The 16,175-nt window shown below is 48.4% G+C and overlaps 1 protein-coding gene across 6 annotated transcripts in view; it reads left to right on the top strand.

Annotated features, from left to right (window-relative positions):
• The window catches only part of NECTIN1 (nectin cell adhesion molecule 1), a 107,744-nt gene that overhangs the window by 76,894 nt on the left and 14,675 nt on the right, over positions 1-16,175 (top strand). For all 6 annotated transcript variants that reach the window (XR_007506000.1, XM_049800195.1, XM_049800189.1 and 3 more), the window contains exons 6-8: positions 10,596-10,743; positions 12,796-12,883; positions 13,378-13,488. Coding sequence is in view for 5 of the 6 variants with exons in the window: in XM_049800195.1 (XP_049656152.1) it covers positions 10,596-10,743; positions 12,796-12,883; positions 13,378-13,488 (347 nt within the window). In the remaining variant the exon portion in view is untranslated. The remainder of the gene's footprint in view (positions 1-10,595; positions 10,744-12,795; positions 12,884-13,377; positions 13,489-16,175) is intronic.

Here is a 16,175-nt window from a genome sequence, read left to right on the forward strand (position 1 = left end):
AGGGAGGTGTTAAGGAACATCCTTTAAGGTCCAGTTTCAATCAACTTACTGAAAAGCTATACTCAGGCATCTTCTGCATTCTTCCCTTCTGGGTCCTCTTCCTTTTAAAAATACAGGTGCTTCAGCAGGGATGGAGAGTATTGCAATGGCTGAATTACAACATCTTGAGTCTATTAATGGGCTTCTTTACAAATCCACCGACCTCTGCCTCATCCAGGGATTGCTAAGGCACTGAGGTGGTCATTGTTTCCACACACCCTATGAAAACATTGAGTAGCATCAGGCCCATCACCCCTCCTTACGGACTCTGCAGAAATGTGCCCACTGACAGTGATTGCCTCTTGACAACTCCTTCTGAGACCTGTCAGTTAGCCACTCTTAATCTATTTTCTATTCCATCTCTATGCTTACTTTGATGAGATGACTGGTTTAGTAGGCAAAAAATGACATTGTATTTGACTGACAAGACCCATTTCCCACTAACCATGTAGACTGGCATCAATTGTATTCCTGCCTTTTAATTCTTTATTAACTGGAACCTGTGTTAGCTTTTTCTTTGGTGCCAGCAACTCACCCTATAGTATTCAAGTCATTCTCCGTGTCCTCTTCCATTCTGCTAGAATTTAACCTTCTAGAATTTAGCTATTTTAACAAATAGTAAAAACTATCAGCAGTGAGTTAGGGAACTCCTCAGCTAAGTCTTTCAACCTATCTGTTTGCTTATAATAAGTGGAGTACCCAAGGAGATTGTGTCCACCAAGCTCCTCAGTCTTGTCATCCTCAAACATGCGGAAATTGTTTTGTCATCTCAGAAGCCACAAACAAATGTCTGTTGGTCTCCAGAGACAGATCATGAATAGTTATTCAAATCTTCTGCCTTTTCTGAATCATTACTGTCCTCTTGACCATATCTATCTGGTTAAGTGCCTATAGAGCATTGCAGAGATTTTGTTCCTGTTGTATTCCCCAGGGTAACCCTAGTTTTTGTATCAATTGCCTGTCCTTCACAGCTTCTCTTTCAAACTGACTGATCGCTCTCTTTCCAGCATTTCCATTTGATCTATATTGGAGGTGGGGGAAGCTACCTGTGTGCAAGCTAACAAATACCCAGCTGAATAAGTTTACATGGCTAAATATTGGTGGTTACATGCTAAGGCAGAGACTGTCCCACAGAGCTTGCAAGATGTTTGAGAAGTTAGAAGGGAAGGTGTGTTAGGAGTCTTTCATTGCCATTAACAGGAAGGAGAAATCTGGAAAACGGTCAGGAACATAAAGTCTGAGTTGCCCTCTGCATCATTGTCCCTCTCCTGGAGCAGGATTGAATGGGGGCAGCCAGGGACATGCTGCAGCTGCTTTTGCCAAGTCAGTGCAGGCACAGTGACCGTCCTGGCTTGGGAGAAGCGGATCTCACCCTTGGCGCTGTCAGTCAGGAAGATGCGTGTGATGAGCAGGAGAGGAGGCAGTGGCACTAGAGTCCAGGTCAGAGCCACATGAGCATCCACCAGCTTCATTCTCGCACATCACTCCAGAACAGCCAGCAGCTCCCTCCCTGCTCCAGGAGGCTGAAGAGTCATTGTTTTGTCTGGACTGCAGCAGGTCTCAAGGGTATTTGGGAAGCTGTGGGAGAGGAGAGAAGGGAAGGGGGTGCGTGAAGAGGCACAGCAGCCTCCAGCCCTCCCCGCTGCTGCAGCTACCAGGGGAGATAAGAGAACTGTAGCCCTGTCCACCTTTCCATTTGCACAACTGTTCGTGAACTTTTGGCCAGATGACAGAGAAGCAGAGCAGTTCCTCCTCACCCTGCCGCACATACCCTGTGTCTGCACCTAGCTCCCAGCAGTGTTTCTGCGTAGATGCAAACAGGGAGCTGATCTCACTCATCCTTTGGGGACATCCAAGATACAGCTGCCCCATGCTGTAAGAACCCCAGAGGCAACAGGAGACAAATACAGCCCAGGGCACATGGGCAAGCAGAGTGAGATGTTCCCAGGAGTGCTGCTGAAGATTGTTGAGCAAATTAACTCTATTAACACAAATGATAAGAGTCTGAGCTGCAGTCCCTGTACCTTCTATCTGACAGAATTCATCTGGTGGCTGCTTGTAATAGCATGACCTTAATGGACTCATCAAGGGAGCAAGGCTGTATCTCTGGCTAAACATGGATTTGGGACCACGCTGTGCATTGGGCAGCTGTAGCAGGCTGCTAAGATCAAGAGAGACACTCTCTGGTGTAATGGGGTTCAGGATCTGACCCCTTCATCCCTCCAGGAGAGGCAATTTTAAGTGTCATCACCTCCTCAAAACTGTACAGCAGAAGAAATAAATTACTAAAGGGATTTGATTGTTCATTACTCTGCTGAGCTGCAAGGAAATGAAGCAGAACTAAAATTAAGGGCTGGGAGGCAGAGGAAACGTCAGATAACATTTCGCATCTTCTCCAGGTCCCATCTTCTCCCCCAAAACAGGCTGGAGCACTCACCATACTGCCGCACTTAGCTGTGAAGCCCCTGGTTCTGGGAAGGCAGGGAGGTCTGTGGAGTTGGCCAAGCGGGGTGGAGAGAGGGCAGGGTGAGTTTTGTGCTGCATTTAGATAGATGGGTTACAGACAACAAGGTCATGTCTGGCCCCTCTTTGCTAGAGCCACTGAGTGGCAGAGAGAGGCCGGGACATCCCAGAATCTGGAGTTAATGCAGGCATTTCTTGGCTGAGTGGAAAGTGCCGGGATGTAGCATGCATGTGCACATTGGGGCTCAGTTGCTATGGGTGGACGCTGCTGCAAATGACTGCGTGCTGTTGCACCCTCTGAACCACTGGCTCTTGATGTTGCACTGTAATGACTTTGCTAAGCTGTGTCCTTTCACACAGAGAAAAGGCTTCCTTCCTAAGCTCTCAAACCATGTCTCCACATGCTATTCAACAACTGCTACACTTTGCTCCAGGAGTGGAAGAAAACCCAGCCCAGTAAAGGTATCTGCAGCGGAGCTCCCGCTACAACAGCTACTCTGCAGAAGTCTGTCCTCTTTGCTGGATCTGATGGGGTTAACACACTGCTCCTAGTGCTGCTACCCAAACCCCATCCTTGTTATCAGCCACTGGGAAGCATTGCAAGGGAAGGTCATCAGGGGTTAAAGCCACATTCCAGACATGCTTTTGCAGCCAGCAGCTACTTAACCAGATGCTACTTAAGCAAGGATGTCTCTGCTGCTTCCCCTGCAGGAGAGGAAAGGGAGAAAGCTGGTCATTACTGGAGAGCCGCGATGCCTCCACCCTCGGTGACTGGCAAAGCAATTGCCTTTGCTGAAATGCGTGTGAAATCTCCACTAATACCAAGCACATCCATGTGTCCATTTGCAGTTGGGCATGCTTTTCAAAGCAGGCACCCAGGGAGGGCCAGATCTGCACACCACACTGCCAAGCTCTCCCGAAACCTCATCAGAGACAGGCAAGTGGTTTGCAAGGTCTTTAAGTGCCAGTTGGGCTAGTAAAAATTACAGAGGAAAGCGAAGTGGGCAGGGATCTTAAAGGGACATTGTGATTAGTACCTAGACAGTGGGATACCCATGCTCCAAATGTGCTCAGGACCCAAAGGGTATCCAGTCGTCTGGTCTTCAGCAGAGAGAATTAGGGGATATATCAGGTCACTCATAGAGGGGCTTGGCAGTTGTGAGAGTCTCCCATTTGTGGGAGGGAGAGGAAGGAGAACGCAGAAAGCAGTCAGGAGCATTTGTTTGCTTAACCACCCTTGGCAACAGTGGCTTTTGGCCCCACTCAAAATACACACTATAACTGAGACCCTCCCAGCACCCATTTGTTTGGACCAGATGCAGGGAGGTGCAGCAGCAAGCAGAGAAGCCCCATGTGGGAGGCGAGCTCCCCCGCCTTGCCGGGGCCCTGGGGACCCAGCCTGTGCAGTGTGGGATTTCCAGGGGAATGAGGCTGAAGCCCCGTGCCGTGGCAGCGTCAGGATTGCAGCCATGGCTTGGCACTCGCATGTGTGGCAGCTAATTGTGTGAATGAGCATTACATCAACAAACACCCTGGTGGGAGAGGCTGCGACGGCTTTTTAAATTCCTTCTATCAGGGCATAGAGGCAGAAGAGCAGCTCTGCCTTCATTTTGGTGTTTAACCTTTGTTTGGCTGGCTGAATCGCCAGCTCCTGAGGTGACGCAAAACCAGAAGCACCTTCTCTTGCTAGCAAGAGAAGTCCTGAGGTCTTTCTGTATCTGGAGGAGTCTCTGGGAGGCAGGGATGGGGAGACCTGCTGGATCAGCTCTGCTTTTGCTATGCTTTTGTCACCAAGTGAAGTGCAGACACTCCTTCGGCTCAGAAAACCCTGCCAGCCACCTTTGCTAACCAAATTGCTCCTCTTCCCCATGCTAAGGTCTAACTCCCCCTTTTTCTCTCACCATATGTCACCAAAAGAACAGCACTCCTAACAGAGCTGGTTCTGGATACTGCAGGGGTTAAGTGGTGCTGCAAACCGCAAATTGACCATGGAACATTGATTTGTGTTTGCACAGGGACAGATTTTCCTCACTGTGAAGTGTTTTCACTGATGTTTCTTGCAGCCTGGTCACCTCCAGCCGCAGTTAGGCAAGGATCTGAGCTGAAGCAAGGTCTGAGAGGGGCTTAGGTGGGAGGAGACTGAGATACTGTGTTCCCCTTCTCCTCTCCACTTCAGGCCAGGACAAAAGGAAAGGGCATGAAGATTTTGGAGCCAGCTCTGACAGATGAAGGAAATGCTGCTGCTGAGGGGGCAGGATGGCACTTCAGCCTCACACACTAATGGTCCAGTGCCAGTGGCTCAGCTTTCCAAGCAGTGTTTTTCCCTTCTTAATCCCTTTTATCCTCTGGATGCTTAGCTGTCCCTGCATGGGATTCACTTAATACACACAGTGAAGGGAACTGCCCCCCAAGAGACCTAACCCACCTCTCCTCCTTCAGACTTAAGATCCCTTTAAAATCTCCAGTGACTTGCAAGCCCCGCTGTTTATCCTACCCTTTGGCCCATCAGCTTTACCAGCTCGTGTCTCTGGCTCTCCTGGGAACAGCATTTCATTAACCCTTTGCAAACACAAGGCTTCATGAGGCTCTGAACCAGCTTGTGCCTGGGGGTGTGTATGCTATTGGAGCGTGTCTCAAATTAGCCAATCCTGCTCTTGTCTTTAAAACCAAACTGAAGATGTATTTGTTCTGCCAAGCTTTTCAACTCAGTTTAATTTAGCTCTGTGAACTTGCCGTGTCTCAGGCTCCCTGGAATGTGTCAGGTGGGGTGTATTATAAATATGCATCATCTGATCTCATTGTCTTGCTCAAAGGTTCAGCAGGCAGAAGGAGTCCAGCAAGTGCTAACTCCTTGCACTGAATCAGGGTGACAATCCAGGTCACAGACAGGCTTACTTTGAGCTGGCACTGTACCGGGACAGGCTGCTTTAAACATGCAGGCTGTATATGCCTGTGAACAGGGATGCAGTTGAGCACCAAGGTAACATTAACTCTAGCAAGGCTGGCAGCAAGAAGAGCTTCAAAACTGCCAGCATAAAGAAAGGAGAAGAATCACAATTCCGTCCCATTGATTTGTAATGTGTCTGAGCAAGGCAGCACATTGCTGAGTGCCTTGGCTAGCCAGCCATGAAATAGATGGGGATTTGTTTTGTGTGGAGAGGTGATAAATGGAAAGGGAACCCTACTTTGCAATTGGTTACAGATGCAGGCAGATCTTTGAGCAAATGGCTTATCAGAGGTGTTGTATGTTGTTATGCTGGTTTTCTGCAAAACACTGAGGAGTCAGGTTGAAGTTAGGGGGAGGCAAAGACAGAAGTGTGTGCAGCTCGCTCTGAGCAAACTAGCTTCACTCAGAGCTGCAGTAAACTGGGCCCAGAGACTGACGCAGCTTCCAGATTTACCTGGGGGATGCAGGTTAGTGCATCAGCAATTGGATTGGGCTCAGGCTCTCCCTGGGGTAACTGAATACATGGCAGACAATCAGGATAGAAAGAAGACAGTACTGGTGTGAGACCCAGCCCTCTCATCCAAATGAAGCCTTCCTGCCTGCCAGCACCTCCATCCCACCCACACCTGTCTTTCAATTCATGCAGGACTCCATTCCACAGATCTGCTCCTCCCCACCTGCTCAGGCTGGATGTCACTGTGCATATACTGCAGCAAGTGCAGAATTATCTGGCTGATCCCAGCTTTACATAAAAAAATCAAACCCAGACAGGCATAGACCCTTGGTGGGGATGTTAACTTATCCCACTCTCAAGTCTTGATCCCAAGAGCAGCGAGGCTGCTTCATGATGCAAATGTCCCAGCCACACAGGTAGCTTTAAGGGAAGAGACCTTATTTCCAAAAGTGTGACAGACGCTGTCTCTTCTTTCCTTTTGCAAAGTCCTCCACATCACTCCCCCCATACCAAGAGCAAGTGAGTCATTTCCTCCGCTCTGGCATACCCTTCTCTGGAAGCTTTCCATTTTATCCATCTTTGCCTCACTTCAAATTCCCTTTGGGAACATCTCTCTTGCTCTCCTGCAAGCTGGTTCTCCAAAGCCTTCATTGTTCCTCTATTGTTATTTACTATTGCGCTCTGCAGCTGCACTATTTCACCCTGTGGGCATAGCGCGTGTGGACAGCTCTGTCCGTTTGTCTCTCTGCTTTGAAATGCTACCATGACTGTCTGCAGTAAATCTGAGCCACGGCTCTGTCCATACGGACAGAGCCATCAGCCCTGTGGCTGTTTGGACGAGGGTTTTTTCATAGCCAGTGCTATGAAACTATGTTGTGCATCAGTTGTGCACTGTGATTGTGCCTGACGCATTTCTCCAGGATGGACATTCTTGTCTAGTGGACATTCTTCACTTGTTTGGGAGATGTGAACGACTGGCAGCATTGGACTGCTGGATGTGATTTAACTGAGCATTGGGCCTGGTGAATTACACTATCAGCACCTCACAAAATGTTTTAATTTATCTGGTTGGTAGAAAGATCTTCGTCTGTTACTGGTTACTTTTGGAAACCCAGACACACACACCATCAGGTGACTGGGAAGGATGATTTATGGATAGATAACCACTTTTCTTCCTTCCCTGTGTCTGCTTCCATCTCCAGAAGAGCTGCAGGAGAACAAAGTAACGAACGAAACTGCTCTGAAAGAGACTGGGGGTGGGGTGTCCTTCTTTTCTCCTTAATTGTAATACTGTGAATTAATTCAGTTTCTAGCAGGAACGAGGAGTTCCCAGCAGCCCTTAGACATCCAGATAAGACTGAGCTGTTCATTCAGCCCCTTTGGGTTCTCTGGTACCTGCCTCACTGCCAACTGCTTCACACAAACTTTTTGGAGAGTCTTAAATTATTCGAGCGTGACACAGAGCAAGGGTTTTTGCATTCTTAATTGGCAAAGCCTTTTCCCACTCCACTCTGGAGGCCCCTGAGCTGTCCTGCCAATTTATTCTGATCCTGATTCACAAGCCTTGCAAACATCTTCCCAGGGCTGCCCAAAAGCCCTGTCAATGTAACTGAATCCTCATCTGCCAGTTCTTATCATCTTCTCCTGAGGCTTTCCCAGTATCCTTCTGTTTGACTTACAACACCCCTTCTTGCAGCCACCCTGCCCTCCAAAAAAGCCCTGTTGGTGTCTCTGACTTTACCTGTTAAAGAGGCAATGCACACAGAGGAGAGAAGGAAATGGGCTGGGTTGCAGGTGAACCCTCCAAACTGTACTAGCCACAGCTCTTCCCCAGGAAAGGGGAGATGGAGGAAATAAGCAGCTGGGGATACAGATGAAATGAAAGAAGGTTTTAAAGCATGTGTGTGTGTGTGTGTGTTAAAGAAGGAAGATGCAGCAGAAAGGAAGGTCTCTCTCTTCCTCTTCCCATTTTCTTCTCCTCCCATCTGCACTTTCTTGCTCTCTCAGGACCTTCATCTCTCATTTATCTTCCTTGTCTCCTGGTGTTTCCTCTTATTGTCAGCAATTATCCCTGTTGCCTTTCACAGCTTCCTAGCTGGACTCCTGCAAGGATGTGGCCAACACTTTTGTAGGATAGCTCAGCCTGTCCTCGGGAAAGAGACCTGCAGATGTAGGGGCAGGGCTTGTTTTCATAGGATTGTATCATTGTTTGGTACTTGCCATTCTGTGGAAGCACTGCATTAACACAGCCCAGTCTTAGGTAGCTGGGATGGGTACCAACATTGGGATGTTCACACCATAGTATTGAGAGCTCGGAAAGAAGGAAGTACTCTGATAGACACCCCAAAGCATCTGCATTTCTCCTTGTGCTCCTTCATTCTTTCCCTCTTCTCCTTACTGTCTTTACCCAGTGCCCTGTAGTTACCTCTCTCTCTTCTGCTAACTGATGGCTGCATTTTCCCCTCTTTAAAGTTTCCTGGCCCCTTTCCATTATTATACAGCCCTGTTCAAGTTCCTGGAGATTAATTTTTGCTTTATTTATTTATTTTCCTTTCCCTCTTTCTCCTTCTGCACCCCTTCCCCACACACATATACACACCTACTGATTTACAGCGGTAGCAGGAGGCTGATGTTCTCTGCTCGCTACCTGCCATCCAGAGAGCCATTAGGGGCCAATTCATCACGGAAATGCCCCAGCCAAAGTGACTGGAAGATTCTTTACAGTCGCCGTCCCTGCCACAATCTCTAATGCTGTCCGGGGGTTTGGATTGCAACATGTCAGCTGTCTGCCTAGGCATGGCTGTAAGTGAGCTGTCTCAAGGCAGAAATATTATTTACAAGATAATGTGGCTTATGGAGAAGGGAAGAGAAAGAAAAGTGACTGCCACTGCCGAGGACAGTGGGGAGCAGAGCCTCACGTTCTGATGACTACGGCATCCTGCCACTGGAAGACACACAGCTCTGAGCTCTTAATTAAGGAACAGGGGAAGGCGGGGTGCGGGATGCTGACTGGTGGAGGCTCTGAGGTGTCCTTGCGAGGCAAGAGAAAACCAGGCTTGCATGGAAAGGGGTGGGGGATCAGCATCAAGACAATTCCCAGGACAAATTCTTCATTGGTAGCAACATCTTAGCATGGTGCAGGGAGTTCAAGTGTTTTGTACTGATACAGTAAATATGCCACTTCTCTGCTGTGCAATTTGTTGGTATTGACCAGAGAGGGGATTTCCCTGGGAAATGTTTATACACCTCAGTTCACTCCTGGATGACAGCAGCAAATTTGAAAGGTGAAGAAGGCTGGCTGTGAGGTGAGATCTGGGAATAGGCTGTTGGCAATGATTCAGCGCAGTCAGTTCTGCAATTGTACCTGGTACGCGGGATTTCAGGGAGCCCAGCCTTCGAGCTGAGCAAGTGCTGAATCCATGGATGTAAGGTGGGAGTAAGTGGCAGATTTTCACCCTGAAAAGTCCTGTGGAAGTTGTCCTATGTGGTTTGGGAATGTGTGCAGACATTTCGTAACCATGCACACATGTAAAGTGGGTATAATTTTGAGGCCTTGGGGATGGGTAGTTTAGTGGAGATACTGGCTACCACTGTGATACCCAAACCCATAATTGTTGCAGAATAAGGTCCATATAGTCCAGTATCTGGTCTCCATGAGCAGCCAGTAGCCGGAGCATTAAGAAAAGTACAAAAATTAGGTGTGACAGACAAGTTCTACAAAGCACCTTGTTCCCTCATTCCTGTCTCGCTCCCCTCCCCTGAATTTCTTTTCCTTCTCCTCCTCCTCCTTCTTCCTCCATTCCAATTATCTCCTTCTTTCATCACTGCCGGAGCTGTAAGTACAAAGTACCAATTAGCTAGTTTTCAAGTTTAATTAGGTTGGAAGGTAGAGCAAATTAAATCCTTTTATCATACGTTTCAAAGCGCTTTCCTATCAGGCCCGTGGGATAGGTTTCCTTTGAATGAGGTCCGCGTTAGTCACCGAGGAGCTGGCCCAGGTCACATAGCTCTCCAGCCATGGAGCAAACAGGAGATGAAATGCAAGATATGATATATCTCCCCCTCACCCCTAAATCCTACACTAAGGGCATCTTTTTTGTAAGGTTTAGGGCTGCAAATAGCTCTGCTCCACCTCAATAAATTGAGCACTGGTCCTTGGCTCTTCTAAGACCTACGTTAATAGCAAAGCTGTCCTTAATTTCAACAGCACCAGGAATTCAGTGAAGACACTGTGACAAAGCTCTGCAGAAGGCTTTCCAGATAGTTAAATAATATCAAGTAGCAGGTCCGCGTGAGTCCCTCTGCACCACATGGGGTGACTGCTTGGAGGCACCTTTATTCCCTAAACCCTTCTTTCTTTGAGGACAGAACAAAGGCAGAAAAACGGATCCAGGAATATCCACCTGATTGAAGGGGAAATTGCAGAACAGTGTAAGAAAGCGGTTAGCTCTTGAAGACACACTGGGCTGCAATTGTAGCCACAGATTCCTGTTCCTCTTGAGTTCTGACTACTATGTTTCAGTATGACCTGTCCCCCCCCATGAAGATGCCTGCACATGGTTACCTGAGGCAATTTCAGAGCACGTTGGCATCTTTGCTCCTGGAGTCCCTGGTTCTACTGGCCTTTGTGCCTTACCAGTTGTGTTGTCTGATGCTCTAACCCTCCCTCCTGTGCTTCCCTGTGTGTTGCAGATAAGCCACTACCTCAGGGTGCCCCAGGAGGCATTATTGGGATCGTGGGAGGAGTCATTGCAGCAGCTCTCATCATCGGCGTGGCTGTCACCGTAATTATTGTCTACAGGCGGCAACAAAAGAACCGCACTGAAACGGACAATGACCTGTAAGTAGCCCCATGCTTGCAGAAGTACAGCACACTGATGGTACAGGTGCTATTGGATGGGGCAGCAGACAGAGAGCACTGCTGGCCTTTCTGCTATCTGCACACAAGAAAAGTTTGGCAGCAAACCATTTTTCCTGCCATTTCGTCCTGTCTGCCTCCCTCTGGCTCACTCGTCTGACTTTCTTCCCTTCCTTGGGGCCCCTAGTGCTTTCCATCCTGCTGTCTCCTATTTTTGAACTCTTATCACAAGCCTTAAGTGGAAACTGAAGCACAATGATGCTCACCCAGATGCTGCTTTTGCTGTAGCATATCCTTGGACATGGTGCAGCTGCTCAGTGCCCCTCACCTCCAGTGGTTGGAGAGGATCCTATTCTTCCTTTTTCAGAGAAATGCCTTCAGGTTCCTGATTTAGACTGAATCACATTCTGTCACCAGAGAAGGGTCTCTGGTAGATCCTGAGCACCTCTGAATGTATCCCAAAGAGTCCAGAAAGGTTTCACATCCACTCAGCATTCCAGTTTTGTACATACGGTGCCAGCCTGAAGACATGAACTCTGGCAATACGAGAGTAGGGAGAGGGGACCCCTGAGGGGCTTCTCTTTGACAGGTACTTGCTTTGCTCTGCCCTACACCGTGCAGCACAGACCCCAGGCAGGGAATTTGGTGGTGTGGAGTTCAGCCTGTGCAGCATGAACAGAACCCTCTGCAGAAATATTTACCCTGGCCTCTTCCTGAAAAGCTCTATCTTGTCACTGCCTTTTCACAAGAGCACACCCCCCCCCCCTCTTCCTTCCTACCTCAAAGGGGACACATGAAAAGCCCAAAGGCTAGAAGTTGCTTTTATCTTCCACAACCCCCCACCTCATTGTTGTTACATCTTGGCCACATTTTGTGCTCCATTTAATCCCATTTGAGAGAGGGCATTGGAGGATAGCGGGAGAGGGAGGGAGAAGAACCAGAGAAAGTAGGAGGAGAGACAGAAAGGCACACAAACAAAAAAATAGCACCACAAGGTGAAATTGCATCAACAGCATTGGCCCTATGATACAGATGCATTCAGACAATCCACTTCCCACAATGGCCCTCCATGCAGGCAGAGGAAAGAGCCACTTTAGCTGAGAATAGAAACACAATGGTGCCCTAGTCTGCAGAGGTGCTGCCTCTATTGTGGAGCCTGCTCCAATGCCTCCAGAAGTTAATAGCACTTCTTTTCTTTGGAGCCATAAAGTCAATGTTTTGCAGAGCCTCGGGGACCCATTTTACTCTCCCCCTTACCCATAGACTCTGGCCCCACGCTGGAATCCATTGAATTGCCAAGGAAAGTTGCCCATCTCTATCAGAAGATCTGGTGAAGTTTGTACAGAGAGCAGGGAGGGGGACCCAGCTAATTAGTGGATCAGGGTTTTAATAAGTTTTGTAAAAGGATTAGACACATCTGTGCATATGAACAGAATGTGCAGAGACAGTCTCTAGGCTAGGATTATAATGGCTGCCAATCCTTATGCTCTGGGGCAAAAGCTGATCCCCTGACTGGGGTCAGGGATGAATGTCCCTGCATGGTATAGCGTGTCTATGAGGAAGATTCAAACTTCTACTGGGAAGCCTGTGGCAGGGGTACACTTCCAGATAAGCTACCAAATTGAGGCTGACATTACATTGTTGATTTGCAGTGACCACTGCCAGACACTTTCTGGTACCCTACAGCCATAAAATAAGCCGCCTCCCATGGGATGATTTGGAGCCATTCCAAAACAGTGCTGGGAGACAGGTATCCCAGCTATACCCTCGGGATCTGCAATCCGACATGGGGATTTGCTTGGAATTATGAACAGAATGCTAGGAGGGAGTTTATTTCTATTAACAATTCTAATTGGGGTGAGAAAGAGGGCATGGGGGGGGGTACTGAGTATAATCTATATGATTATATTGGCAGCGCAGTGACAAACACAATCAAATCTTTGGCGCATGCAGGATCTGGCTTGTTACGACACATCAAAGCAAGCAGACCCCTTTCTCTTGCTCTCTAATCAGCAACCACTTCTTTATCTGCAGAATTGACTTGCCTCCATCCCACAAACCTGCCCCTCCACCGAAGAGGAAACAGGAGATGAAAAGCCACCTGACTGCAGAAGACATCCAGGTATGCCTCCCCAGCCCAGCTGCAAGTTCCTTCCTCTGGCAAGGAAAACTGATTCCAAGCAGTGTCCACAGTGCCTAAATGTTGGAAAACAAGGTTTGCAAGAGCAAAGAATTCTGTGGCCTAAGTTTGAGGGGCAGAAAATAAGGACTTGTCTGCCCAGAATTCCCAAAGACTGGCACTAATTGAAAGCTATAATTTGGAACTTGCTTACTCCCTTTCATGGGGATTGAATTCCAAATGAGATGGTGTTCAGCTGGGCTCTTAGGTGTGAGGACTTTTCAGCATCCTCACCATCTTGAATGTCATGAGTGGTGTGAGAAAGACAGACAGAGAACAGGAGGCAAGAAATATGGCAGGAGCAAGGGAGAAGGTAAGATGCACTGCCCTTCATGGTGTTATCTTATGGTGGTGTCACCTGAAGTCGATGTTGCCCCAAACTGTGACAAAGGATAGTACTTGCTCTTCTCATCCCTCTTCTCTCTCCTCTATTACAGGTTGTTCACTTAGACAACATGAAACACGAGGAAGAAATCCAGAAAATCCCTTTGCAGACTCCGTACTATGACATGGCAGCCACCGAGCCCACTCCCTACACTGACAAACTGGTAAGGAGATCAGGGTTCTAATAATGCTGTCTGACCTCATCTTCACCCCCAGCCTCACTGCCTTTCACACAGGTTCTCTCACCCTGGGGGGGAACAAGCAGCCTTCACAGTCCAGGAGCATCCTCTCCTGGAGGAAGGCAACCTCCACACTCTGATCTCAGCCCACCTCTCAAATGCTACTGACCCTAATTCAGCACTTGCCCCCTTTGCCCTTTGTTTCCATAGGTCCCAGAGCTGTGCCTTTATGGGTCATTGGACTGCCGCAACCTGTGGTAGTCTCATCTTTACATACATATGAGACCTAAGCCTACAAGCCAGCTATCCCACCCTGGTCACTCTTCACCTTCTGCAGTTGAGCCCCTGTTAGATTTTGCAGCTGAACAAAGCAGCTCTCGAAGAGCACTGTGCGCTGCAGCGAGAGCTCCACAAAGCAATTTTCTGCAGGGCAGAGCATGCCAGTATTTGGCTCTCTATTGACAACAAGGTCTTTAAACCCCCGTTTTTTGTGAGGATTTGTTCAGCCTCAGATAGGGAGATGCTAATGTGAGGCAGCAGCAGAGAGATTAAGGGTCAGGGAGAGATGTTAACAGCCATGAAGGAAAGGCTGGTTTTCAAGGACTGAGGCTGAAGGAAGAAATGTTAGATTCAAGGGGCAAAGGCATAGGAAACAGAGAACAGGTAGGATTAGCGTCCTCCCTTGTTAAGAAAACAGAAAACCTTCCTCCTCTCATGCCTTGGACAATATCCTTTCCCTCCCTCACCCCGTGGCATGGGGCTGCTCCCCCCATCCTCCATGGGAGACGTAGGATCCCCATGTAAACGCTGCAGGTCTCTCTCAAACTCTTCCTCCATGAGAGGTGGTTCAGAACACTAAACACCAAGCCTGGTGCTTCCAGATCTCAGCAATGTGAACCCAGCCTTTTGAGAAAGCAATGTAAATATGAGCCCATACTAGAGTAATATTTTATGAACATAACTAATTATAACCCTCCCTCCAGTTCATCCTGGTATGACCCTTTAATGTATATTTCTGTGCAGATAATAGAAGGACAGGGCCCAGTGACCTTTAGCTAGCAGAAGTCTACAGCAATACAGATGCCGAGGGCATTGAAAATAAAAAGACACAGCTCCCTGCCGAGCTGTGTTGGTGTGATCCTATTTACCTCATCTTAGCTGAACATGGCTGATGTTCCTAAAGAAAAACTTCCCTTTGGAGCTGACCCTCAGTCCCGGGGCTTGTCTCCAGCTCTTTCTAATCCTTGCTGAGTGATAGGTGAGTTTTAAATGAAACACAGGATGCTAGAGCCAGATGGGCTGCTCTGTGGAAAGCATCTGAGAGCCGAATTTCAGGCAAGCAGGAGGATGGAGGAGTTCATTTCAGGAAATAACGAGCAGCCAGTTAATTAAGTGGCAGAGTTAGTGATGTGAGATGGGGCCTGATGGGTAGCTGGTCCGTAACCATGGGAACCGAGTTTGCTGCTCTCAATCCTGGTCTGAGAAGATGTATTTCTATGTCCCGTGCTTGGCACTCACTGCTCCTTACCTTGGTTTTAGCCAAGAGGTGAGGCACTATGGAGCCCTTATTTCATTTGGCCCATGAAGAAACTCCCTTAGCAGTCAGGATGTGGTGTCTGGGCGACTCAGCCACTGCTGCCACAGCTCTGCCCGCTCTTGGCACAAGTCTAGCACAGCTGTGAATTGGACCTGTCCTCTGGTCAGCTTGGCTGGCAGTCCCTGTAAATGGTATCAGGCTCCCCCATCATGCAAACACACCATGCTTTGGCTTTTTGCCCCAGGAGTGAGATGAGGCTTGCTCCCATTTCTTGCTAAATCACTGTATCCTTTGGGCAGGCAGCAACCTATTCAAGTTTGTGACTGGCAAGGGGAAGAAGGGTGTCACTTTGCTGCCTACGAGTGCTGGTTTTGCTGGATTCTTCCCAGATAACAGAGGCAGCACGTACTGCCACAGCCAGGGCCAGGTGTGCATCACGTTGCCCAGCCACGCTTTGCAAAGAAACCAGCTCTTGCCCTCCTCCCTTCAGGACCACTCACAGGCGTTGCAGAGGCCTCCCATTCATGTCGCACACAGGCACTTCCCTGCAGAGGGGATGCTGAAGAGTGTCTGGGATAGCACTCACACGGAAACCTTCAGGGAACCACAGCAGGGATAGTGGTAGTTACCAAAACCAACACACTCAGCTCAGGCCCAGTAACCGCACTCCAACAGCGTGCTGAGGGACTGACCAAGGCAAGCTAGACCTGAGAGATGGGTCAGTTGGAGGATGAGGAGGGAAGCACATTCCCCTTCAGCTTCATTGGGTCACTTTGATACAGCCCCCCTGCCACTGTATTCAGACACAGATGTAGGCAGCTGCTCTGTTGTATATATGGTTCTGGGATCCTTTAAAGGGGAAGGCACAAAAGAAAGGCAGGATATTCTTGTTCTGCTTGTACTTCATCTGGAGATTTGACTTGGGAGTGTAGTGAAGAAGATGAGAGTTGAAGGGAATGGATTCTGCAGAAAAATGGGGCGGGTGCATTCAGCTTTAAATGAATTGTGCAAAACCTCGTAATTTGGGATAAACTAGATTTATCACAAGACGGCATGAAAGCCACTGCCTGGGGTTGACAATTTCACAGCACTAGAATGGGAGTCAGAAAGTGATTAGAGATGGCAAAGAGCGAGG

This window comes from Accipiter gentilis, chromosome 5 (genome assembly GCF_929443795.1).
Source record: "Accipiter gentilis chromosome 5, bAccGen1.1, whole genome shotgun sequence".
NCBI classification, from domain to species: Eukaryota; Metazoa; Chordata; class Aves; order Accipitriformes; family Accipitridae; genus Astur; species Astur gentilis.